This window comes from Euprymna scolopes, chromosome 10 (assembly GCF_053919585.1).
Source record: "Euprymna scolopes isolate OS-2025 chromosome 10, ASM5391958v1, whole genome shotgun sequence".
Taxonomy (NCBI): domain Eukaryota; kingdom Metazoa; phylum Mollusca; class Cephalopoda; order Sepiida; family Sepiolidae; genus Euprymna; species Euprymna scolopes.
Window position 1 is genome coordinate 111,608,072 of NC_136491.1, and position 27,250 is coordinate 111,635,321.

Genomic DNA, 27,250 nt, shown 5'->3' on the forward strand with positions numbered 1-27,250 from the left:
TTTATAGACAATATATATTAATTGTTGACATAATTCTTGGCAATATCCAAAGATGCTATTGTTGTTCCACATATAGTTCTACCAAGGTCAGGAACTACACCAGCTACATTTTTACTACACGAAGAATAATATAAAAATTAACGTTTAGTTGTGGCTAATGAAACCGAGCAGTCTATCCTCATGGATTAAATAAACGGTTCAGTTTAAAATTCACTTGAATAAAATTTGGTCTTATATTGGCTGAAGGACTGAGAAAACAACAGCCAATATGAGAATAGTTTGTAATAATAAATTGTGGATTAATTTGAAATGTTAAAAGATTGCGCTCTGGAAAGATATGGCCATATAAGAGAATTTGATTGTCAAGACATCTTACATATTTTTTTTTATTTTTTGTGATTATTTCACTAGAAATGGTGTATGAAAATTTACTTAGAATGAAATGTTTTAAATTACAAATCGTTGATCCAATTGTTTTCCTGAATGACATTTGCTGTAATTTTCATGTTACTACAGAATGTGAATTTGAAATGTGCCAAGTTTGGAAAGTTACATTTTTTTTTTTTTTTTTTTTTTTTTAAACTCCTTGTATGTTATATCTTCAAATTTACTTTATTAGAAAGAGCTTTCCAATTCCTTATTCCAATTGGCTAATTGGCGCAGTAAGTTAGACAATTGAATTGCCCCCTCCTTCATTTTCTCAACATAAGATGATGAATAAAGATTTGACATTACTTGTCACAACACGACTGTCCATGTTGTTTTTATTTATTTATTTATTTTTTTTCGAATCCAAACTAATTCCTTTATTCCTCTAATCAAGCTTCACCCACTGTCACCTCCCAGACACATCATTGCAACAGATGGCACGTCAAATTTAAAGAGAGCATCATAATTGTGTGCTCAATAGAAAATGTCCATTAGGTCCCAACTAATTAAAATAACGTTTAAATTTGTAAACACCTTTTTGATTTTATTGAGTATTTTTGTTGGGTATTATTATAGAAAATATGATATTTAAAATTTAAAAAAAAAAAATGAATGTAATCTTTTCTATAAAATGCAAATGGCTGTATGCCCAGCTAAAACTTGAAAATATGCAACAAGCAAACACAAAGTTAATATTTAATCAGCATAACCCTAGATGTATAATGTCTAAGTAAAACAAAGAAAGAATTCATTATTTGAAGGTCAAATGGCCATGTATATCACTTAATGTGATGAAGACGTACATGTATGTGGAATTAACTCTGATTTTTTGCTTGTGTGTAATTCTGTTTCGGCGCCCATTTATAAAGAGTTCAAGTCGAGATACCAACATGACGGAACATAATATCCATTGCTCACTTTTCACCATGACTTGGATGAGAGGTAAGACCAAAAGGCCTGGACTCGATTCTTTTTCTCTAATACATGTTAGCCGAACAAACCTGTTAATATATTGTGTTGCCGTGTTGATGAAACTTAATGTAAATTGTAGAGAAGATGTCTGGTGATACTTTTACTGCATTTAAAATCAGCCCAATCCAATGAATAGATACAACAGCTCTATTACAAAATGGTTATCTCCAACAAGTACCTAATCTAACTCCACAAATGTTTACCCTCAATCAGAAGTTCTAATACTTTCACTCAAATCACTAGGTACTAATTTAATACCAATTTTTTTTTTTTTTCTATATTCATCCGAAAAAGAGGTAAAGGAAGTTTTGATTTTTGTCCCTCGTTTTCTTTCTCTACTTTAGCTGACCGACATTAGACTCTAGAGAAAACTTGGAGAAAAAAAAAAGACAGGCAGGTTTATTTAATAACATTGCCCTCCTGGGTCATTCAGTTTGCATTCTTTACTCAGGCAGTTTGAGTTTGAACCTTAACTAGGGCATAATTATTTTTGTTCTAATTTTGTCTTAAAGTGAATCAATATTTAAAAATTACGATATTAAGCGGATTGTTTTATTTTAATTTTGTTTGATTTTACTTTTTTCTGTAATTTATGGAAGTTAGGATCCTGGACAATGCTGGATAGCCCTGCTAATATGAAATAGATTTCAGTTATGTATTTATTTAGTTCTGATTGTGATGTACCAGTTTTTGTTGTAAATATGAATGCTGTCAGTTTGTCAGTCCTGTAGTGAATATTTATAATAAGTTTGTGCCTGTCCATTGCACTCTGTTTTGCATATGTAATGTGTATGGTACAAGACTATCTTTGGTTTTAATTCTGGGAGACAGAAATCAAATTCTAGATCCATGAGTATTTCCAGTCATGTAGATCAAAAAATAGGTTTATTTAGATAATGGTTATTAGCAAAATGCATCTGTGTGTGCAAGGGTGAATATGTGCATATGTTTCAAATCTCTAGTAAGATTTAAAGGAATAAAGTTACATTTTTTTTGTTTTCTTTCTAGTTTTTCACCTTGACTTTCTTCTTCCTCTTCTATAAGTTTCTTAGAAATATTAAGGGTTTCAAGCTTAAGGCACAGGAGGCCTCAATCTTGTGTGTGGGCTTCAAGAAATCTGTCATCGTTTATTTCAGTAAATGTCTTTATTTTCACCGAATCAGTGTTGATTACTTTTGTTTACCTTCAACTTCTCTCACATTATTCACAAGTTGGTTGCCTTCAATTGCACTCGTAATGCAATCGCAATGAAAGTATCCAGAGTCTCTAAGGCCGAAAAAAAAGTGTGACAAGAGCGAAGCAAAATGAAGGTGATGCTGAATGTCTTTTAATGTCCATGGAATACGCACTGGAAGGACAAACAGTGACAAAGGAGTACTATCAAGATGTTCTCCATGATGCAGTTCGGTGCAAAAATTGGCAACTGCACTACGACAATGCCCCCGCACACTCCTCTCATTTGATCCAATATTTCTAGGCCAAACATGGAATTCCAGTCGTTCACCAACCTCCCTACTCTCCAGACATGGCTCCTTGTGACTTCTGGTTGTTTCCAAAATTGAAGACGCCACCGAAAGGATCCCGTTTTGAGAAGAGATAATGGGGAATGCGACGGCGAAGATGAACACCATTCCAAAAGAAAACTTCCGGAGGTGTTTCCTGCAGTATAAGAATGGGTGGGTTAAGCACAAGGGGCCTACTTTGAAGGAGATTAGAATCTAAACCCCATCAGGTATATGAAATATTTTTTGTGGCCTAAGGTCGGACACTTTTTAGACAAGAGTCGTAAATATAAATCCATATGAATTAGTGTGACGTGAATTTTTTGATCGCTCTTGTTTCTTTTAGAATCGGGTACTTGAACAATGTGAAGTTTGCCAACATCTATGAGTGGCAACAATAGAATTTGAACTTTACAGGCTCATATCATCTATTCACTTCATTTCATAACCACCACCTCCCATTCATTAAAAGAATGAAAATAATACTTAAGCGTATGTGATCATTTATTTGTCACCATCTTTTTTTTTCTCTCTCTCCTTAAGCTGTGTACTATGCACATAACAAAATAATTAACTTTTGCATGAAAAAAAAATCTTTTCAATGAAAATATATTTTAGATTTTTCAGAAAATGATCGATTTTATAAACAAACTATTCAGAGTTCATGCAGAATCCATTTATCAAGTCAATTAACGAATTTGTTTCTCATGACTAGATTGTTTGGTGACTTTCGGAAGCATTATGATGGAGTTTGAAGGGTTAAGCGTTTCTATGCCTGAAAATTAATAATTGCAATAATTAGAAAATAGAAATGAATTATTAAGCGTGTACAAATTTGTATAAAATACTAAGCTTCAATTTATCCCCCACCCCCACCGTAAAACGTTCTCAATAAATACTCATTTAGTTACAACAACTGTCAACAATTTTACCCTTTCCTCTTTCTGTGTCTAAAACTAAACGAAAATTCTGTGGGCAGTTTCTTTCCTAGAACTGTTTATTTGTGAAATACAATACCGTTGAGTTGTTTCTCAGCTGACTATATATGGTCATTTTCAAGTTTAATGTAAATAAATTCTTGAGTTGTCTTAAATAATTGACCCTGTCCAAGTTGCACCCTTACTGATTATACTGTCTCATCATCTACCTAACCCTTATAAACCTTTATCCTAGCGTGGCCTCTGGGCCTTGATAAGCAGCGACCCCTTTGTAAAAAGAAAAAAAGTTAAAATCGCCTTTTTTAAAAAGTGTTTCTGGAAGGCATATTTTCAATGTAACTAGAACATTTAGAATTTTATTTGTTCATTATAACAAAATTGTATTTTTGGTTTTCGTTTTCTCTTTTTCACAAATTCATTAGAGACGTTTGGAAACATTTTTAGTTCTTGATTGCAAATAAAGAATTTTTTTTGAGAATTAATTACCATTTCACAATTCAGAAAATGTGTGTGTGCTGAGGGGGAGAGGGAGATTTTCTCAAGAATGAATTCTGATTAGATGTGTTTTATTTTTTATTTTTTATTTTTTTTTTAATTCTGTTTTAAAATTGTGGCATTTTATGCACTTTACTCTGGATTTGGAAGAGAAAAACATCATTTTCTATTTTACAGAAGTTTGAATATATTATTACTGTTGAGCATTCCTTCAAATTATTTCTTTGTGCATATATATATATATATATATATATATATATATAACTACTTCATTTACTCACTCTAGTACTCTGAAGCCTGAAGAGTCCTAGAGTGGATGAAACGCGGAATATTCAGTGTAGCTTAATCGCCATATATATTTTATAACTTATATATATATATATATATATAATCATGATTTGTTTAATATTGTTTTTTTTTTTTTTGTTTTTTTAATTTATTTAACATTAACTGATACACCCTTTTGATTTATTTTGTTCATATAGTAATAGTGAGTCTTATCGTGACCATCGTCATAGATGGCCTGTCAGCTGAAAAATGACGTCATCGCTATAGTTCCTAGCAAGCAAGATAAGTGGAACACACTGTTGATAATGAGCAGACATTTTTTACAGAAAGCATTAGAAAACTTCAAAATTGGATTAAAAAAGATAAACATGATACTTTGTACTGAAACTCATCCAATATTAATAATAAGAATATTAATAATAAAAAACGAATTGAAAGGGAGAAAAGTTGTTAAAAAGTTTAAAAAGAAAAGGAATACGATTTGATTTGTATGTAACTGAAGTTTATTCAATAGAAATAAATAAAAATGAACAATAAATATTTTTTAAATCCAAAAAAACAATATATATATATTGTTCCTTAATTGGAATTTTTTATTTTGAGATGAGCATTTTTATGTTAATTTTATTTTTATTTCGGACTATTAGTCTCATCTTTATTAGTTGTTGTTTTTTTTTTTTTTAATCTTTTTATTGGTTCACAACGTTTCAGTCAACGTGTCAGGTGGTAACCGCGACAGATAGGAACTTCGAATCTCCTAACTGCATTCTCAGCCATCACTGCCATCCGTAGTTGTTGTCGTCTCACCACATTTTTGACCAATTACCTCTGGCACGCTTTTGGGTGGGATTGAAACCGCTATCTTCAGACAATGTTCATCTGGAACCGTAGAGATTCAACGTCTCTATCAACTGCGCCACGGGCCCCGAATGTTTTAAAAATCAAAACTGAAAAATAAACGATAAATTAGTTTAACTGAAATACGAACAATAAATTGGTTCAACTGAATAACGGACAATAAATACTGATTTTTTTTTGTTTAACTTAACTGTACGATGGAGAGGTATGCGAAGGACTTATTACATTGTTTTTACCTTAACTGAGACAACCAAGTGGTCAGAAGATTCCAGTGGAGACAGAATGAAAGATGAACATAGCTCAGAGCAAGTTCTGAGGATGAAGGTCTAGGAAACTTGCATACTGAGCCTCAGTGTCGGGCACATGGGTGGGTTTGTGAACAATTTAAGTTAGGTCATAAGCAATGTAGAAATCGTGACAGAACCTCCTCATCTCTTGTTTGAGTGAGCTAACCATTCCACATTGTGAACATTGATTTCTCTACAGACGGACATGTTAGCCGAAGGATGAGCAGACAGGTCCTCTCTCCCTGCTTGATACCATGCTGATATTATCTTCTGTAATATTATTAACAAATATATGATTTGACAATACTGGATTAATAAGCATATGACTGCATAATTTTGAAACAAATATTTTAGTCTTATCTCTCATAATGTCCATTTATTCTGCAAGTTCATTTTCTTTTCTCTTTTTCAGCCAGACACATGTTTGATTGAAGTCATGAAAAATCTTGAAGGATGGCGAGCAGCTCTTATTCGTATCAACTCCATTCTTCAGTGGGAAAAACCGTACCACCCTGTGCTCCTCTTGGCACCAACCACACTCATCTTCCTGTATGTACAGAATCACTTTATTCCTGTTCTTTAAAAAAAAAAAAAAATTTCTTGGTTTTCAGATTTAAAGAGCCCCTGCTTTCTTGTTACGATATTTAACAGAAATTAAAGTTGACAAAGATTAACTGTTTTATGGACTTAAAGTTTATGACCACGTTATGGTGACAAACTGATTCTTGTCACTTCACTGAAGTTAAGCAACATTGAGCCTGTTCAGTATTTAGATGGGTGACTATTTGTGACAGTACTACATGTTAAGGTAGGTAAAGAAAGTAAAATAGGGATAGAGGGAATGATATTAATGTGTTAACTAGTAATAAATATGATCATTTGTTATGAAAGTGGGTTATGCAAAATAAGGTTGTAAAATGGAATTCAAGATAATTTTCTTTTCACAGATTGTGATTTAGTATTAGGTTGGTGCAAAAAAAAGTTTTTTTTTAATATATAGTTGAATGTCAAAAAATGACATTTTTGCACCAACCTAATAAGTATTGGAGATGAATTATTAGAAACTTTGTTCAGGAAAGCTTCTCAGTCCTGTTATTGTTTAGAAAAGTATAAAAATATAAATAGATTTTGCTAAATATGGCAAGTTGATTGGAAACGGGAGAGACAGACTTGATTTGAATAAGCGTAGATGTCCTGTGTTTTGCCACCCTGTGGAGTTCCATTAGGAAGCTAGATGTACATAGAAATGTGTTAGAGAGCAATAAAAGTTAAACATGAAATCTCTTATTGTCTTCAGTCTTCTTTGCATTCTGACATGCTGGCAAAAATTTTGCTCAAAATGACTGGATGATCCGTGACACCTCAACATAACAGGCAATGTCACATACAAAGATTGGAATCATTACACTACGACGAGTTGAACCTTTTTCTTGTTTTGACACTGTACAAAACCATCTTTGGAATTTAGTAAAACAAGGAACTTTTCACCTCCCCACTTCCTCTTTCTCACAGAAGAGACATTGCGAGTCTATCTTTGCTCTGCTGTTACTTTTATGGTAGGTGCTCGACTGAGCATCAATCCAACCCTCCACCCCTGTAAAACAAATACTCATCTAGCTACAACAGTCAACAATTTCCCTTACTCTCTATCTGTACCTAAATGTAAATTCCATGTGGAGAGTTTATCTTTTAGAACTGTCTCTGGAACACAATGTCTTGAGGCTGCTTCCCAGATGAATATAACATGGTTGTTTTCAAATTTAATGTAAATAAATTCTTGTTGAACCGTCATCTTATATAATCAAGCTCTACTCAAGTTTCACCATTACTGATCATGTCTCACCATCTATCTAACACTTATTAATCTTTATCGTAGAGTGACATCCGAGGCCTTGATGAGTGGTGACCCTCCCCCCCTACCGCCCCTTCCCCTACATTTATGTATGTAGAACCACTTGAGAAAGAAATAAGGAGCAATATTACATATGTCTAGTTGATTCCTTTAAAATCTGGAAATAACAGTTGCTGTAAGTAAGATTCACAAAGGTATATAATTGCTTACCAGTTCTTGCTCAGAGTATAACTGTCGACAGAACTAGTGTCTGGTTATAGGTTAGATTCAGGACACATTCTGTTTAACATTACAAACTGGGGATGAATACCAGGCCTTTCAAACTGAGGAAGGGAGTTTTAAAATCAAATTTTATTTGTAAAATTTAATGTTAACAGAGGAATTAATATTTTTCAATTCTGTGTGCAAATAACACGAAGTGTCTCTGCTATAAAATTGATGTTCATAAACATCAATATTGAAAAAGCAAATTCCTTGCAGGAGAAATTAAAGAATTTGTTTTTAAAGAAAATGATTTTCTTTTAACAAAACTAATTGAATAATTAAAGTTATTTTGTTTTACTTGCCCAACTTAAAAAAGCAACTAAAAACAAGTCATCATAGTACAGATAAAGGGTAGAGACTATCACCATAATTCTTAGATTGCCAAGTTTACCAGGAATTTGATTAAATAGAGGAAAACCAAAAATACTTGGAACTTTTTGCTTTCAATGTTTTTTGTCGTTTTTTCAAACAGTATTATGTAAATGATACCTGTTAAATTTTTCCCCGTTTGACGAATAGAGAAATGGGAGGAGTTACTGCTATCAGTCGTCGTTAGTAAAATCTTCCTTTATCCTCTACTAGCTGGTCCCATCCCCAAACTTTTGGAAACAATTCTTATCTAATTTGGTCGTTATTATTATTGGCACAACACTGCAGTATGAATTTCATGGATAGAATCTTTGGTAAATTCCATTCTTCTTTCTAGAATTTGGAATAGTTTAACTCATTTGGTTTAAATTATTTCAAATCATGACTATCGAGTTATATCGACTTATCTTTGACAGACTGACATCCAATGAAGCTGAGATGGTAGGTGAGTGACGGGCCAAAATTCATTTCCCTGATTCCCTAAGTTAATAAAATAAAATTCTGTCTAGTCAGCTTTTCTGAGTTCAATTCTTTATATCAAATATTAATTTCTCATTTATATTTCAATAAAATAAAGCCATTCTATTTCTCAACTTTTGTCATCAATTGCTTTTGTCCTACAGAATCAATATTTGATTCAAATGAGCCAGTCTATTACGACAATTATTTGCCTCTGTTCATAAAAATTAAAATGTAAAATTTTAATCAATTTCATCGATTGCATACTATATGACTTGATGTTTCTTTTAGTAAGACAATCTTCCCCATAGACAAAGATATGAAAATTGCAAATGACATCCCAAACATATTCAATGTGTTAGTACTAAGTCAATTTTGTCGACATTTTTTTTTTTTTTTTTTTTTTTTTTAAATCTATTCGTATGTATTTGCAATGTGTGCAAATGTGAATTAAATGACTAGATGATTTAATGTCCCAGCCCCCATATATAGTTAATGTCCATTTTTATAATCATGAATATATTTTTTTCTTTGCATTTTCACCCCAAACAAGGCACAGTGCCACTTTGATGTAGAGGGCTACTATCTGGGACATAATTTGTAGGGGTAGCACCTACCATTAAAGTATTTGTAAAACAGGCAGATGGATGCAACATTTCATTGATGGGAAAGCAGTTGAAGCCTAGCTGATAGTGCTGAACTTATTAGGTTGTCGACTCTCTTTTGAACTATCTCTAAGAGGGAGACACTAGTAGCTAATGCACCAGCCCAAATGTGACAACAATACTCCATACATGGATGTTTCTTTCTAGCACAGTAGAGAGAGCCCACCTTCTTTGCAGCAGTCTTGGCAATGCACAATATATCTGTTCCAACTCATGTTCCTTGTAAACATTAAGCTGAACAGTTTGAACAAAGTACTTTCAGCTAAAGAATCATTAGCCATGGTTATTAGTGATTGAGAAGGGTTCTTGTAGTTATCAAAGGAAAGGAGCTTAGTTGTGGCAGTATTGAATGTGACCATCCATTTTTTTCCCCTATTCCACCACAGACTGGAAGTTATTCCTCTTGGGTTTCTGCCATTTCCTTTGATAAATGTTCATTCATTTTCCTCTTGTGTCTATTATAGCGCGTGGTGTTGTCAGCAAATATACCCATCTCAGAGACGCAGAGAAGTCATTTATTAATATCGGGAATAATAAAGGTCTAAGGATCGACCCCTGAAGTACACCTACATTTATAACCTATTGTTTTGATGTATGACCATCGAGGACAACCTGGATTTTCCTTTTAAGGATTTAATTATGTTAAGTATTCGTCCAGTAATGCCATGGAATTTGATTTTCATGAAAAGCACCATCGTGCATTTTCTGCAAAAAATAGGTATCATTTACAAAGCAATGTTTACTCTAAAATATATATTACTGTCACTAGTGATAATGCAAAGCTCTTCAGGAAAATAAGTAGAGCACTCTTTGACTACTGATATTGCTTATATAAACACTAATATTGCATTTCCTCATTTGTACTAATGGAAAAAGTGAACAAGAACTGGGGAAGAAAATGATTTCAATCTCAACTTGAAGCATTTGCCTACCTATCCACATTGAAGAGCTAAGATACAGCGAAACGGTTCATGGATAACTATATATGTATAAATTAGTTGAGTAGAAAGTGGACCTTGACTTTGTTTTTGGCAGCCTCGTGACTCTCATTTTTCTATTTTATCCTTTTTTCAATTTCCATGAACAGTGTTTCTGACAAAGGAAAAAGAATTGCTGCTTTGTTTTGGGCTACTGTTTTGAGTTGGTATGTGAAGATTTTCAGCCATCTTATAGTATTCATCTCATCAACTCTGAAGTGATTTTTGGCCAAGATAATGAGTGACTTTTTACTGAAAAGAAAAAAAATTGTTTCACTTTTTGTATCTGCTGCTTTTCCTCCCATTGTAGCAAACTTAATCATGACCTCAATTTATAGTAAAAATCCAGCTATCCTCAAACCAGGAAACTCTCAATGTGTGCAACATTGGCTATGATCAGGTATTTCGGCATTCCCCAAGACGTCTTCAGTGATTGGCAATAGATTAATTTCTCTTGCAGAAGGAAGTTATGCATGGGAGGATGGACCTCTTATTTTTAGTATTTCTACTGAATCGAGGTAAACAGTTGTGTTTACCCTATTTTTGTGAATAGATGTTACTGTGGCCATTTTAGTAGAGTTCTACTTCTTGTGAGAAGTCTCCATGTTGGTTAAGCGTTTCATGAGAAAGTTCTGCTTCATTTGATGCATCTATTGGCAGCTTTTCTTTCTTTCTCTTTTGTTGGTTTTCGTTTTGTTTTCATTTAGCCAACTCTGGCTTTTGTACATAGTATAAAAAAAGACTTTGTCCTGTTATTGCCGCCACATCTCCTCTCTCTCTCTCATACACATTAATTACTTTGTTCTCTTCCCCTCCTTTTTTTCCCCCATTTTTTGCTTTTTATTTTCATCTTTTTCTTTCAGAGTATGTGTTTTTTTTTTGTTCTTTGTGCTTGTCTTTTTAAATATCTTCCTTGCTTCTACCTCATCTCCCTTTATTTGGCTCCTATTTCTTGGAAACTTTTTTTTTTTTTTGTCAATCTTATTTTGGTATACATTCTTTTTTATTTATTTATATAATATACCTGTGACCCCTTGGGTTAATATACGTTATAGCTAGCTATGGAGTATATTAATTATGCTAAAAATATGTGCGCTTGCACATACAACAATGGCCACCATCTTTAACATAAGGAATTACAATGCTTAATATAAAAAAAATTACTTATTTGCAGAAAATTTTGATGCAATATTCATTTTCAGCATACCCAAAAAACCTGTAAAAGTCATTTTGAAGGAAAATGTTAAGGTGGAAACCAAGTAAAAATTTACCAAAACTTCTATTTTTATATTTGCTTTAAAAACAACAAAAAAAAGTATAATTATATAGTATTGGTCATCCGAACCTTAAAATTTGTCTGACATCACTGCCGTCGACTGGCTTTGTAAATAAAAAAGTGACTCTTAATGAAAGTCAGTATGACATAAATCACTTATCATAAATCAATGGCGAGAACTTTTGCTTGTTTTGAATAAACTAAAAAGTCTATTGTTTAATAGAGCAGATTATAATCAAAGTATTTGCAAGTAATTTTAACATCTTTAAACTGACAATTACAGAATCTAATGCAACAAAAAAAGACTTCAAATGGTTTAAATTGTACAAAATTAAAGCAAATATGCAAGAAAAGTAACTGCTATTGCGTTTGGTTACAGTGAGAAATAGGATTTAATGGTTTTACTTTCTTTGTTTTGTCTTAAACAACCAGTTAACTATGAAATGTCATTTTTATTGCCTTTGGTATCAGTTACTTGTACGATTTTATATGTTCCATTTATAATAAGTTAGATGTTATTATGTGTTAATAGTTTTGTAGTTTTATTAACACGGTTTCAGTAACTGGTCAAGTTCATCTGAGTAATTTTTAACGTCTTTTAAACTATCAATTACAGAATATATAAAAGATTTCAAATTGTCAACATTTGTTTTTGTTAGAAAACAATTCCGATTTGCAATGAAAAATACATCAATAAAATTTGTAAAATGTTGACGAAAAAAAGAAAATGCAAAAGGGATTTACAGTTCTGTTTTTATTTGCATATTTTAAATGCAAAAAATTGTCGATTTTAAAAAAAAAAAAAAAAAAAAAAAAAAAGCTTTCATAGTTGTTTTTATTTACTTATGCATGCACCAAATTTTTCAAACCAGAAACTGTAAACCAAATGGATGGTTTCAACGTGCAAGCAAGACTATTTAAGTTATATTACTCTCAAGTATGTTTTTGTTCTCTAGGGAAGTTATAACACTACTCCCCCTTCAAGGAGGAGGTAATGCTTGGGAGAATTCTTATGGTAACAGAACAGATACTACACTAGTTCAACTCCATGAATTCAGCATTGAAAGATAGTACAATATTAATAGATTAAACTTTTTGCCCATTAAAAACTGGCAAAAGTTATAGCCCATTGACTTAGAATGAGTATATGGTAATGGGTGGTTGAATATTGTCAAATTTGTGCTTATTTATACTATAATACTTAGTTTGCTGCACCTTATCATAACAAAGGTCCATACAAAATTTCAGTCAGATCGATGCAGTAGTTAGAGAAAAGGTGGGTCGAGAGAGAGCTATAGAGAAAATAAAAGTAGCTAATGTTATGTTGCATGTTAAGTTTAAAGCACATAGAGGCTTGATCGTCCGATTCTAGTTTAGTTTCTCTAGTCAAGGGGAGGGTGTTTCGAATATATACTCCAAGCCTGTGCATATGTCTGTCAGTCCTTACGGCAGAGTGGGAGATATCCGGGCATGTTAAAGTAGTTAGAGGGGATAGAGGAGTGTAGGTTAGTCTCACTTAGTGCTAAGATATTCGGAGTGTTTGTTAGGAGAAATGCTTCAACATCATTTAAATTAGTTCTAATCCCACGAATGTTCATAAATGCAAGGCTCAAGGGAGAAGGCAGGTTGGTTTTGTTCGAGTTTGGGCCTGGTTTTAGCGTAATTTTTTATTGTACTGTCTTCTTTCTTCTTTTTTTTTTTTTTTTTTTTTTTAAGAGTTTCAGTTTAGGTAAGGGGTGCTGAACAAGTGGTTATGCAGAATACCAAACATGCAACACAAGCAGATCATCAGTTGTCCTTCCATTTACTAAGATTGTGGCCTCGGGATAGCCCACCGGGGATGAGTGCAGGGTCCCTTTCCATGCGTGACATGGCACTACAAACAACCCAATATTATACAACTGTTGATGGAGCAGCCGCTCTAAGCGCTACCAAAGAGTTAGAGCACCTGTACTACCAGTCGGGAACGTCAGCCAGGAACTGTCTATCTGGTACCCTCAACCCATCAGACGATGGTCAACGCAATCTACTTGTACTGGCATTATGGCATTCAAGCACTCCCAAGTGCCCAGTTTAAGGGATGGGATGTGTCGGGAGTGGGGAAAACGGCGTTCATTGCCCTAGTCAGGAAATAAAATCACTGAAGGTCTGTCGACTCTGTTATTCGACCTTTACGCCTGGCTAATAGGCAAAGGAGTATGGAAGCCGGGCGATAGACAGTGCCTATCTACTCCTTAAGCAGTTTAGGTTTGCAGACCAGTAATTTGTTTGAGTCACCAGCTCTAGGAAGGTTGTCATCCAAGACTGGAGAGGCCTTACTCCCCTTAGGTTTAGTTTCAGAGTTTTCCTTCTCTTTTTATGCAATATCAGTTGCAATGTTAACTAATTTGCATATAGATTTTGAAAAAGTTAATTTTATTAATTAACTATTTTTTTAATTCAATGATTGTTTTGATTTTAATACAACAAATAGGTTTGTAATTTTTTGGACAAATATTTAGCATTTTTGTTCAAATGTTCCTTTAGTGGGGACGATTTGTTTTTCAAAATTGCCTGTGGAAACAAATTGATTGTTTTTAATCTCATTTAAATTTATATCGAAATTACCGTGTGTGTATGTATGTATGTAGAATTCGAATTCAGTTATATACATATATAACTGAATTATTCCTTTTTTTTTTTTTTTTTTTCTCTAGAAGTTTATGTTTAGCCCTCTCTATGGAATTAAGAAAAAGTGATCAACTTTAGTACAAATTTAAATCTTCTTTTACTGGTCACTCTGAAAAACCAATGACTTGGCATTTATAGGTACTTAATTTTCCTCAATTGTTGGTGGCCTTACAATAGAATGTGAGCTTATGCAGTCAAGGATGACTTTGTGACTAGACTCATATCTCCTGACTAGCAGTAATTATCGCTTCATATACTGATGATTGCATAAGCATGAAACACTGTCTGTAGATTTAAAAATATTTACTTAAAAAATATTATCATTTTATATAAAAGGAATTTTGTGTGTGTGTCTGTTGCCTATTGACTCCTAAAAGGCTGGGACGATTTTTTGAAATTTCATACATATGTACTTTATGTTCCTGGCAGTGTTCTTAGATTTTGTATCAGAATGTTTTGGATAAGTATTGATAATCGAAAAAAAATCCGATGAAGAAGGAACAGGCAATTTCAACTAAAGTTATACAGCTTAACATCACAAATACATTTGAGAAGTTTATCACTGCTCCAGCAGAAAGGTCTGGCATATAAAATAAACGGTAGATTCTTTGATATAATAGCGGTGCGTTCAAAATGAATGTTTCTGTTTAGAGCAAAATCGAACTACAATACTTGACTTTTGCATTTTCAACTTTAATTCAAGCCATTATATAAAAATATTTTTATAAAATCAATGTTCTCTACAATGGCATGTATAATACTATGTATTGTGGACTAAGTCGCTGCAGGGAGGCATGTGAAGCTTCTTTCCAGTACACTGCAGGAGCAGTAGTCTTTAATGAGAGCAGGCAATCAATAGATTTGATTGAAAGATAGTTGATTTCACCAATTTCAATGACAATAAAATATGGGGGTGTGAAATGTTTGTTGGTTTTCATTTAAGCCCGGATAATGTCAGATCTTCCTGCTTATATATATATATATATATATATATATATATATATATATATATATATATATAAAAACATAAACAAGTCTACGTTTTATTCCTTCTTTGCTTATTCTTACCTTTCATTCTTCTGAAACCATTTCTTCACAGTAAAATGATACACAATAATACCTAGTATATATTATTACCATTTTTTTTGTTCCTACTATTGTATGGTCCATGAGATTTATTAGTAACCTAATGACCACTTGTGTATTTCTAATGGAATCAAGCCAATGATCAGCAAGAATTCATCTTGTGTGCATGCTTATCAGACAGAACTGGTGACCACTATCCAAAGCTCTAACTACCATTTTTTTTTTTTTTTTTTTTCTCAGTCCTGCTTCTGCAGTTATAAAGGTTTAATCTATTGCTGTCACATTAGCTTCTGCTAATGTTTTCATGAGGCTTCTCACATGTTTCGTCTCCAACAAAATGGAATAATTGCCTCCCCCTCCTCTATTTTCCCCTTAGTAAAAAGAGAAAAAACTTGTTTTTAGAACTTGGTTGTTAACCAAGACAAACATTATGCTTAGCTCAAAGACAATTTCATCAGCCACTGCATAAAAACAATCTTCATCTAATTAAGGGAAAACAACCATCTGTATTTCTAATATTTGAATATTAGTGGCGAGTTGATGCCCCCCCCCCTTTACGCCAACACAAAAAAAATAATCTTTACCTAATTTAACGTACTTAGACTTGACACAAGTAAATAGACATAAAAATAGCTTGTACAGGTTTAATGTTTGAAACTTTAATAGGCATTTTCTTCTATATTTTAATCTTTTTTTCTGATCATTTTACTTCCACATAAAGTTTCGAAAATCAAGCGGGCCCCGTCTCTGGGACTACACTTGACGCAATAACATAAATATCCATACATTCATATAAAGTTTTCCTTAAACTCTCAATCATTAACTTCGTAAAAAAGTTAGGATCATTAATTTTCCTATCCACAATTGACCAATCACGTATGTTATAGTATATCTTTCTTGCGTTCTCATGGTCGTATTGAATTCCAGGACAAGAATTCATCTGGCCTGGTGGAGTATCCAACTAAGTGGTGTTACTTGAGGTAACAGCATTAGAAGATATGCCATTCCTCGTACGAACCAGTGTATAGCCGTGTTGAGGGTATCTTATTTGGGCTTTGAATACTGTTTTTGTTCAGGGTTTATTTATAAAGTATCCTTATGCCAGGTTGTCTTGACAAACCATCGTACAAAGAGACTGAAGACCCTCTAAGATCCTGTTTAGTAAATAATTCAAAGTCAATATATCGCGTGTGTTCTTTATGTTGGTTCCATTGCAGATGGTTTCTTTCATTTTTTCTGAGATAAGCATAACTTTGGAAATTTTGAAGTCTGGTTCGATTAGAAGTGTAATGCAACATCTTTATTTCTATGAAGGATAGTTTTCTTTCTGCGTCCTTCATCAACAGCCAACACTTGGAATCATATAAAGCATCAGTAAAACGTTTGAAAATTCAATATTTTATTCTAATTGACATTTTTTTTTTTTTTTTTTTTGTTTTTCATTTAGATATCAATGTATTTATCACGTTACAATTTACATAGGACATGGACTAAAGAAGCAATAAAAATTTTCAGCTTCAAAGAAGTCGTATTATAAGTTAATACTAATTTGAACTTAATTAGTGTCAAATTGTTGCAAACCTCCGCATTCTACTTTCTACTATTAACCACGTGAGTGTCCAATTCACCAATGATGGAAAATATTTTGTCTGTGAATCAGGATAGTCTGAAAGCAGCAATCTTCATTAGTAATGACTAGCTGTCCCGACCTGACATTGTTTGGATATATTTACTTGAATTTGTTTTAAACTATGCTGTTTTTTTTTTTTGGGGGGGGGGGTATTTTTCCAATCAAAGGGAAGTAATTTGGAAGGAACTAGATCGAATTACATTTTATTAACAATCTGCTATAACAATTCCTAAAAAAAAAAAAAATCAAGAAACCAGAATCAAAAATTTTTTTTTTTTTTTTCTAGGAAGAAAGCTGTCAATGACAAATAAGATTATTAAACAGGGATGATAATAATAATAAGGAAGGTGCCTACTTCTATAATGTTTTGTCTTGATTACGTTTACAATATTGAAATAAGATGGATTATTATTTTTTTTTTTTTTTTTTAACTAAGACCCGGAATCCACTCGAGAATAAGGATTAAGGAGATCATCAGTTGGATTATGACACCACAATGAGAAGACCAGAAGCAATAGGTAGAATGGGCAAAAGATTATCCAAGAGGACAACTAAACAAGTAGTTGTTTACATTAGACTTGAAGACAACCATGTTGTAGTTGCTTGAGAAGCACATTCATGGGATTTTATTCCATAAGAAAGAAATCTTGTTCATAGTTCTGTTTGGTTTTTGATAAAGAGAGAAAGGAAGAAAAAAAATTTTTGTTGTGGCTGTAGCTAGATGAGTTCTTCCTCTGAAGATTTTAGAGAGTGGTTAGGGACCAGGGATGGATGCTCAGTCGAGCTCTTACCATGAACATAACAATGCAGTAGAGAGAGGCCAGCAACATCTGTTTGAAACGGGTTGTAGAGACGAGAAGAATTTCACTCACTAGCTTGCAAAGTCGATTTTGTACTTTATTGAACCAAGGTTACTCTAAGTACCTCCCAGATGTGACAGAATTAACTAATTTTTTAATTTCCAATAATGAGTAATTTGAGTTTGATTTTCCATTTTCCCCTATTTTGGATGAAAGTTTTATGCCCCATAGGCAGATCCTGAGTGTTTCAACCCCTTGTCATTTGTTGAAGCTCCTAGAGTTGCATTCCAATGGGCTCTACCCATAATTAAAATGTTGCTCTTCAGGCGATGCCTCGACTAATATTACTAAAATAATTTTATTCCACTGTTAATTCAATAGGACGAATGTTGTCATGATAGATTTATCATTTTCCAGGTTGGAAATTGAAATTTGCATATTTGTTAATTCCATTGTGACACATGAACAAACAAGTTATAAAAATTACAAAAGGTCATTTTAAAGCCATTCAATGCAATCTCCTTTCCTGATAGCATTTTTTAAAAAATTTTATTAGTGTTAATTGTAACATTGTATCAGTTGTTCGTGCATTCCTATAGCTTCTTCTTTCAATGAGATTAGAAAATAATCTTTTTCTCACCGTGTCATTTGCAAGGCATCAACCTGAATAGATTTTGGTTAAAATGATTTTGGCCAATTAAACTAGTGATATTGAATTTCTGAACTTTTTTTTAAGAAAGTAATTTTGTAGATTCTTTGAATAAAGTACTGGCCGTGTGTGGCTGAAGAATTGAAGGAATTGTAAGCAGGCCCAAGAAAGAATAGCGATGAACATTAATGCAGCATGGGAAAGGATAGTGATGAGTAATGGTATGGCCCAAAGAAAAGAATTTATTATGAAACCCTAAGAATGTAGGATTATGAAACTGCTTCTTTGACATAATTAAGAGTAGAAAGTGGACGTTGGGTTTGCTGTGGCAAACTCATAACTCTTGTTTTTGTTATTTTGTCGTCACATTCCATGAGTGGTGTTTCTGACAAAGGAGGAAAAACTGTTGCTTTCTGGGTTGGAATCTTTGACACTTTTTAGCTCTTTACATCAAGTGACTTCATGCCTTGTCTGAAATGATTTCCATTAAAAATGTTTAAGACATAAAAACTGGTTCCTATTTTTGATTCTCAATTGGTTTCCTCCCATTAAGAAAGATCTATGAAATCAGATTACAAGACATATCCCCGTCCCCCTCCCCATACATACACAAAAAATTGTACACGGTGAAGAATACCATCCGCTCTCTTAACGAGTCTGACAAAAAAGGTGTATGCAGATGCACAATGTTGTAACTGTTGGAAGTTTATCTGGTTACAAGTTTTATTATTTCCAATGTTTGTTTTGTTTTGCTAAGGCACAAAAGTTTAATCTATTGTACTTTTTAATTTGTAGGTGGAGAAAAGATATTCATAAATTTTTCATGAATTTTAGTGCTTAAAGTACTTAACAATTTATAATGATAACCAAAAAGTTCCCATTTATCCAAGGTGAGAAGATCATAGTGCTTCGGCTGCCCAGTTGAAGACACCATTTGTAAATGAGTCAAAGCTTATGTGTAGTTCTTTTCAAACTATCATTAATTCGTAAATATGATATAAGGCAGTTGAGCAAGCGAGTGTCAGTGTGATTCAGAACTTTGTTGTGTTAAAGCAATCACATTCTTCTTGACTATTATCTACAGGATGTGAACATGTTCAAAGTTTCTTTTTGCCAATTTGTTAGTCTCCACAGAATTCGAATATAGCATTCCAGTAAGCATTGCATTAATTTCTCTTCCATTCTAAATTTAGAGAAATACTAACAAAAAAAAAAATAGGATAGAGAAAGACTTGTCTTTTGTATTTAGAACATAAAATTCTATTCTAGGGGATTCAATTTTGGGAAGAGCTCCTCTAAGCTGACCCGACTGTTGTATAGAAATAAATTAGAACTGTTTCTTTCTCTCCTCGCTCCGTGCCCCTATCTCTCTCTCTCCCTCCCCTCATCTGTGCCTTTCTCTCTCTCCCTCCCCTCATCTGTGCCTTTCTCTCTCTCCCTCCCCTCATCTGTGCCTTTCTCTCTCTCTCCGTCCCCTCATCTGTGCCTTTCTCTCTCTCCTTCCCCTCATCTGTGCCTTTCTCTCTCTCCTTCCCCTCATCTGTGCCTTTCTCTCTCTCCTTCCCCTCATCGGTGCCTTTCTCTCTCTCCTTCCCCTCATCGGTGCCTTTCTCTCTCTCCTTCCCCTCATCGGTGCCTTTCTCTCTCTCCTTCCCCTCATCTGTGCCTTTATCTCTCTCCTTCCCCTCATCTGAGCCTTTCTCTCTCTCCTTCCCCTCATCTGTGCCTTTCTCTCTCTCCTTCCCCTCATCTGTGCCTTTCTCTCTCTCCTTCCCCTCATCTGTGCCTTTCTCTCTCTCCTTCCCCTCATCTGTGCCTTTCTCTCTCTCCTTCCCCTCATCTGTGCCTTTCTCTCTCTCCTTCCCCTCATCTGTGCCTTTCTCTCTCTCCTTCCCCTCATCTGTGCCTTTCTCTCTCTCCTTCCCCTCATCTGTGCCTTTCTCTCTCTCCTTCCCCTCATCTGTGCCTTTCTCTCTCTCCTTCCCCTCATCTGTGCCTTTCTCTCTCTCCTTCCCCTCATCTGTGCCTTTCTCTCTCTCCTTCCCCTCATCTGTGCCTTTCTCTCTCTCCTTCCCCTCATCTGTGCCTTTCTCTCTCTCCTTCCCCTCATCTGTGCCTTTCTCTCTCTCCTTCCCCTCATCTGTGCCTTTCTCTCTCTCCTTCCCCTCATCTGTGCCTTTCTCTCTCTCCTTCCCCTCATCTGTGCCTTTCTCTCTCTCCTTCCCCTCATCTGTGCCTTTCTCTCTCTCCTTCCCCTCATCTGTGCCTTTCTCTCTCTCCTTCCCCTCATCTGTGCCTTTCTCTCTCTCCTTCCCCTCATCTGTGCCTTTCTCTCTCTCCTTCCCCTCATCTGTGCCTTTCTCTCTCTCCTTCCCCTCATCTGTGCCTTTCTCTCTCTCCTTCCCCTCATCTGTGCCTTTCTCTCTCTCCTTCCCCTCATCTGTGCCTTTCTCTCTCTCCTTCCCCTCATCTGTGCCTTTCTCTCTCTCCTTCCCCTCATCTGTGCCTTTCTCTCTCTCCTTCCCCTCATCTGTGCCTTTCTCTCTCTCCTTCCCCTCATCTGTGCCTTTCTCTCTCTCCTTCCCCTCATCTGTGCCTTTCTCTCTCTCCTTCCCCGTCGCTCTCCGCCTTTCCCTCTCTCTCCTCCCCGTCGCTCTCCGCCTTTCCCTCTCTCTCCTTCCCCGTCGCTCTCCGCCTTTCCCTCTCTCTCTCCTCCCCGTCGCTCTCCGCCTTTCCCTCTCTCTCTCCTCCCCGTCGCTCTCCGCCTTTCCCTCTCTCTCTCCTCCCCGTCGCTCTCCGCCTTTCCCTCTCTCTCTCCTCCCCGTCGCTCTCCGCCTTTCCCTCTCTCTCTCCTCCCCGTCGCTCTCCGCCTTTCCCTCTCTCTCTCCTCCCCGTCGCTCTCCGCCTTTCCCTCTCTCTCTCCTCCCCGTCGCTCTCCGCCTTTCCCTCTCTCTCTCCTCCCCGTCGCTCTCCGCCTTTCCCCTCTCTCTCTCCTCCCCGTCGCTCTCCGCCTTTCCCTCTCTCTCTCCTCCCCGTCGCTCTCGCCTTTCCCTCTCTCTCTCCTCCCCGTCGCTCTCCGCCTTTCCCTCTCTCTCTCCTCCCCGTCGCTCTCCCGCCTTTCCCTCTCTCTCTCCTCCCCGTCGCTCTCCGCCTTTCCCTCTCTCTCTCCTCCCCGTCGCTCTCCGCCTTTCCCTCTCTCTCTCCTCCCCGTCGCTCTCCGCCTTTCCCTCTCTCTCTCCTCCCCGTCGCTCTCCGCCTTTCCCTCTCTCTCTCCTCCCCGTCGCTCTCCGCCTTTCCCTCTCTCTCTCCTCCCCGTCGCTCTCCGCCTTTCCCTCTCTCTCTCCTCCCCGTCGCTCTCCGCCTTTCCCTCTCTCTCTCCTCCCCGTCGCTCTCCGCCTTTCCCTCTCTCTCTCCTCCCCGTCGCTCCCGCCTTTCCCTCTCTCTCTCCTCCCCGTCGCTCTCCGCCTTTCCCTCTCTCTCTCCTCCCCGTCGCTCTCCCGCCTTTCCCTCTCTCTCTCCTCCCCGTCGCTCTCCGCCTTTCCCTCTCTCTCTCCTCCCCGTCGCTCTCCGCCTTTCCCTCTCTCTCTCCTCCCCGTCGCTCTCCGCCTTTCCCTCTCTCTCTCCTCCCCGTCGCTCTCCGCCTTTCCCTCTCTCTCTCCTCCCCGTCGCTCTCCGCCTTTCCCTCTCTCTCTCCTCCCCGTCGCTCTCCGCCTTTCCCTCTCTCTCTCCTCCCCGTCGCTCTCCGCCTTTCCCTCTCTCTCTCCTCCCCGTCGCTCTCCGCCTTTCCCTCTCTCTCTCCTCCCCGTCGCTCTCCGCCTTTCCCTCTCTCTCTCCTCCCCGTCGCTCTCCGCCTTTCCCTCTCTCTCTCCTCCCCGTCGCTCTCCGCCTTTCCCTCTCTCTCTCCTCCCCGTCGCTCTCCGCCTGTCCCTCTCTCTCTCCTCCCCGTCGCTCTCTCCGCCTGTCCCTCTCTCTCTCCTCCCCGTCGCTCTCTCTCCGCCTGTCCCTCTCTCTCTCCTCCCCGTCGCTCTCTCCGCCTGTCCCTCTCTCTCTCCTCCCCGTCGCTCTCTCCGCCTGTCCCTCTCTCTCTCCTCCCCGTCGCTCTCTCTCCGCCTGTCCCTCTCTCTCTCCTCCCCGTCGCTCTCTCTCCGCCTGTCCCTCTCTCTCTCCTCCCCGTCGCTCTCTCTCCGCCTGTCCCTCTCTCTCTCCTCCCCGTCGCTCTCTCTCCGCCTGTCCCTCTCTCTCTCCTCCCCGTCGCTCTCTTCCGCCTGTCCCTCTCTCTCTCCTCCCCGTCGCTCTCTCTCCGCCTGTCCCTCTCTCTCTCCTCCCCGTCGCTCTCTCTCCGCCTGTCCCTCTCTCTCTCCTCCCCGTCGCTCTCTCTCCGCCTGTCCCTCTCTCTCTCCTCCCCGTCGCTCTCTCTCCGCCTGTCCCTCTCTCTCTCCTCCCGTCGCTCTCTCTCCGCCTGTCCCTCTCTCTCTCCTCCCCGTCGCTCTCTCTCCGCCTGTCCCTCTCTCTCTCCTCCCCGTCGCTCTCTCTCCGCCTGTCCCTCTCTCTCTCCTCCCCGTCGCTCTCTCTCCGCCTGTCCCTCTCTCTCTCCTCCCCGTCGCTCTCTCTCCGCCTGTCCCTCTCTCTCTCCTCCCCGTCGCTCTCTCTCCGCCTGTCCCTCTCTCTCTCCTCCCCGTCGCTCTCTCTCCGCCTGTCCCTCTCTCTCTCCTCCCCGTCGCTCTCTCTCCGCCTGTCCCTCTCTCTCTCCTCCCCGTCGCTCTCTCTCCGCCTGTCCCTCTCTCTCTCCTCCCCGTCGCTCTCTCTCCGCCTGTCCCTCTCTCTCTCCTCCCCGTCGCTCTCTCTCCGCCTGTCCCTCTCTCTCTCCTCCCCGTCGCTCTCTCTCCGCCTGTCCCTCTCTCTCTCCTCCCCGTCGCTCTCTCTCCGCCTGTCCCTCTCTCTCTCCTCCCCGTCGCTCTCTCTCCGCCTGTCCCTCTCTCTCTCCTCCCCGTCGCTCTCTCTCCGCCTGTCCCTCTCTCTCTCCTCCCCGTCGCTCTCTCTCCGCCTGTCCTCTCTCTCTCCTCCCCGTCGCTCTCTCTCCGCCTGTCCCTCTCTCTCTCCTCCCCGTCGCTCTCTCTCCGCCTGTCCCTCTCTCTCTCCTCCCCGTCGCTCTCTCTCCGCCTGTCCCTCTCTCTCTCCTCCCCGTCGCTCTCTCTCCGCCTGTCCCTCTCTCTCTCCTCCCCGTCGCTCTCTCTCCGCCTGTCCCTCTCTCTCTCCTCCCCGTCGCTCTCTCTCCGCCTGTCCCTCTCTCTCTCCTCCCCGTCGCTCTCTCTCCGCCTGTCCCTCTCTCTCTCCTCCCCGTCGCTCTCTCTCCGCCTGTCCCTCTCTCTCTCCTCCCCGTCGCTCTCTCTCCGCCTGTCCCTCTCTCTCTCCTCCCCGTCGCTCTCTCTCCGCCTGTCCCTCTCTCTCTCCTCCCCGTCGCTCTCTCTCCGCCTGTCCCTCTCTCTCTCCTCCCCGTCGCTCTCTCTCCGCCTGTCCCTCTCTCTCTCCTCCCCGTCGCTCTCTCTCCGCCTGTCCCTCTCTCTCTCTCCTCCCCGTCGCTCTCTCTCCGCCTGTCCCTCTCTCTCTCCTCCCCGTCGCTCTCTCTCCGCCTGTCCCTCTCTCTCTCCTCCCCGTCGCTCTCTCTCCGCCTGTCCCTCTCTCTCTCCCTCCCCGTCGCTCTCTCTCCGCCTGTCCCTCTCTCTCTCCTCCCCGTCGCTCTCTCTCCGCCTGTCCCTCTCTCTCTCCTCCCCGTCGCTCTCTCTCCGCCTGTCCCTCTCTCTCTCTCCTCCCCGTCGCTCTCTCTCCGCCTGTCCCTCTCTCTCTCCTCCCGTCGCTCTCTCTCCGCCTGTCCCTCTCTCCCTCCCGTGCTCTTCCTCCGCCTCTCTCTCTCTCCTCCCCGTCGCTCTCTCTCTCCCGCCTGTCCCTCTCTCTCTCCTCCCCGTCGCTCTCTCTCCGCCTGTCCCTCTCTCTCTCCTCCCCGTCGCTCTCTCTCCGCCTGTCCCTCTCTCTCTCCTCCCCGTCGCTCTCTCTCCGCCTGTCCCTCTCTCTCTCCTCCCCGTCGCTCTCTCTCCGCCTGTCCCTCTCTCTCTCCTCCCCGTCGCTCTCTCTCCGCCTGTCCCTCTCTCTCTCCTCCCCGTCGCTCTCTCTCCGCCTGTCCCTCTCTCTCTCCTCCCCGTCGCTCTCTCTCCGCCTGTCCCTCTCTCTCTCCTCCCCGTCGCTCTCTCTCCGCCTGTCCCTCTCTCTCTCCTCCCCGTCGCTCTCTCTCCGCCTGTCCCTCTCTCTCTCCTCCCCGTCGCTCTCTCTCCGCCTGTCCCTCTCTCTCTCCTCCCCGTCGCTCTCTCTCCGCCTGTCCCTCTCTCTCTCCTCCCCGTCGCTCTCTCTCCGCCTGTCCCTCTCTCTCTCCTCCCCGTCGCTCTCTCTCCGCCTGTCCCTCTCTCTCTCCTCCCCGTCGCTCTCTCTCCGCCTGTCCCTCTCTCTCTCCTCCCCGTCGCTCTCTCTCCGCCTGTCCCTCTCTCTCTCCTCCCCGTCGCTCTCTCTCCGCCTGTCCCTCTCTCTCTCCTCCCCGTCGCTCTCTCTCCGCCTGTCCCTCTCTCTCTCCTCCCCGTCGCTCTCTCTCCGCCTGTCCCTCTCTCTCTCCTCCCCGTCGCTCTCTCTCCGCCTGTCCCTCTCTCTCTCCTCCCCGTCGCTCTCTCTCCGCCTGTCCCTCTCTCTCTCCTCCCCGTCGCTCTCTCTCCGCCTGTCCCTCTCTCTCTCCTCCCCGTCGCTCTCTCTCCGCCTGTCCCTCTCTCTCTCCTCCCCGTCGCTCTCTCTCCGCCTGTCCTCTCTCTCTCCTCCCTCTCCGCTCGCTCTCTCTCCGCCTTTCCCTCTCTCTCTCCTCCCCGTCGCTCTCTCTCCGCCTTTCCCTCTCTCTCTCCTCCCCGTCTTTCCCTCTCTCTCCGCCTTTCCCTCTCTCTCTCCTCCCCGTCTTTCCCTCTCTCCGCCTTTCCCTCTCTCTCTCCTCCCCGTCTTTCCCTCTCTCCGCCTTTCCCTCTCTCTCTCCTCCCCGTCTTTCCCTCTCTCCGCCTTTCCCTCTCTCTCTCCTCCCCGTCTTTCCCTCTCTCCGCCTTTCCCTCTCTCTCTCCTCCCCGTCTTTCCCTCTCTCCGCCTTTCCCTCTCTCTCTCCTCCCCGTCTTTCCCTCTCTCCGCCTTTCCCTCTCTCTCTCCTCCCGTCTTTCCCTCTCTCCGCCTTTCCCTCTCTCTCTCCTCCCCGTCATTCCCTCTCTCCGCCTTTCCCTCTCTCTCTCCTCCCCGTCTTTCCCTCTCTCCGCCTTTCCCTCTCTCTCTCCTCCCCGCCTTTCCCTCTCTCCGCCTTTCCCTCTCTCTCTCTCCCCGCCTTTCCCTCTCTCCGCCTTTCCCTCTCTCTCTCTCTCCGCCTTTCCCTCTCTCCGCCTTTCCCTCTCTCTCTCTCTCCGCCTTTCCCTCTCTCCGCCTTTCCCTCTCTCTCTCTCTCCGCCTTTCCCTCTCTCCGCCTTTCCCTCTCTCTCTCTCTCCGCCTTTCCCTCTCTCCGCCTTTCCCTCTCTCTCTCTCTCCGCCTTTCCCTCTCTCCGCCTTTCCCTCTCTCTCTCTCTCCGCCTTTCCCTCTCTCCGCCTTTCCCTCTCTCTCTCTCTCCGCCTTTCCCTCTCTCCGCCTTTCCCTCTCTCTCTCTCTCCGCCTTTCCCTCTCTCCGCCTTTCCCTCTCTCTCTCTCTCCTCCCCGTCGCTCTCTCTCCGCCTTTCCCTCTCTCTCTCCTCCCCGTCGCTCTCTCTCCGCCTTTCCCTCTCTCTCTCCTCCCCGTCGCTCTCTCTCCGCCTTTCCCTCTCTCTCTCCTCCCCGTCGCTCTCTCTCCGCCTTTCCCTCTCTCTCTCCTCCCCGTCGCTCTCCGCCTTTCCCTCTCCCTTTCCCCCCCCTGTCGGATGTGCGCCTCCCTCTCCTTTCCCCCCCACGTCGCTTTGTCTGTCTCCCTCTCTCTCTCTTTCCCTCCCCCACGTCGCTTTGTCTGTCTCCCTCTCTCTCTCTTTCCCTCCCCCACGTCGCTTTGTCTGTCTCCCTCTCTCTCTCTTTCCCCTCCCCACGTCGCTTTGTCTGTCTCCCTCTCTCTCTCTTTCCCTCCCCACGTCGCTTTGTCTGTCTCCCTCTCTCTCTCTTTCCCTCCCCACGTCGCTTTGTCTGTCTCTCTCTCTCTCTCTCTCTCTTTCTCCCACATCGCTCTGTCTCTCTCTCTCTCTCTCTCTTTTCTCCCACATCGCTCTGTCTCTCTCTCTCTCTCTCTCTTTTCTCCCACATCGCTCTGTCTCTCTCTCTCTCTCTCTCTTTTCTCCCCACATCGCTCTGTCTCTCTCTCTCTCTCTCTCTTTTCTCCCACATCGCTCTGTCTCTCTCTCTCTCTCTCTCTCTCTCTTTTCTCCCACATCGCTCTGTCTCTCTCTCTCTCTCTCTCTCTCTCTTTTCTCCCACATCGCTCTGTCTCTCTCTCTCTCTCTCTCTCTCTCTCTTTTCTCCCACATCGCTCTGTCTCTCTCTCTCTCTCTCTCTCTCTTTTCTCCCACATCGCTCTGTCTCTCTCTCTCTCTCTCTCTCTTTTCTCCCACATCGCTCTGTCTCTCTCTCTCTCTCTCTCTCTTTTCCTCCCACATCGCTCTGTCTCTCTCTCTCTCTCTCTTTTCTCCCACATCGCTCTGTCTCTCTCTCTCTCTCTCTCTCTCTTTTCTCCCACATCGCTCTGTCTCTCTCTCTCTCTCTCTCT

The 27,250-nt window shown here is 40.9% G+C and overlaps 1 protein-coding gene across 1 annotated transcript in view; it reads left to right on the plus strand.

Moving 5' to 3' along the window:
- The window catches only part of LOC145286206 (ADP-ribosylation factor-like protein 6-interacting protein 1), a 141,218-nt gene that overhangs the window by 69,092 nt on the left and 44,876 nt on the right, over positions 1 to 27,250 (plus strand). The window contains exon 2 of the mRNA XM_080135005.1: positions 6,182 to 6,318. Within this exon, the coding sequence (XP_079991131.1) occupies positions 6,182 to 6,318 (137 nt within the window). The remainder of the gene's footprint in view (positions 1 to 6,181; positions 6,319 to 27,250) is intronic.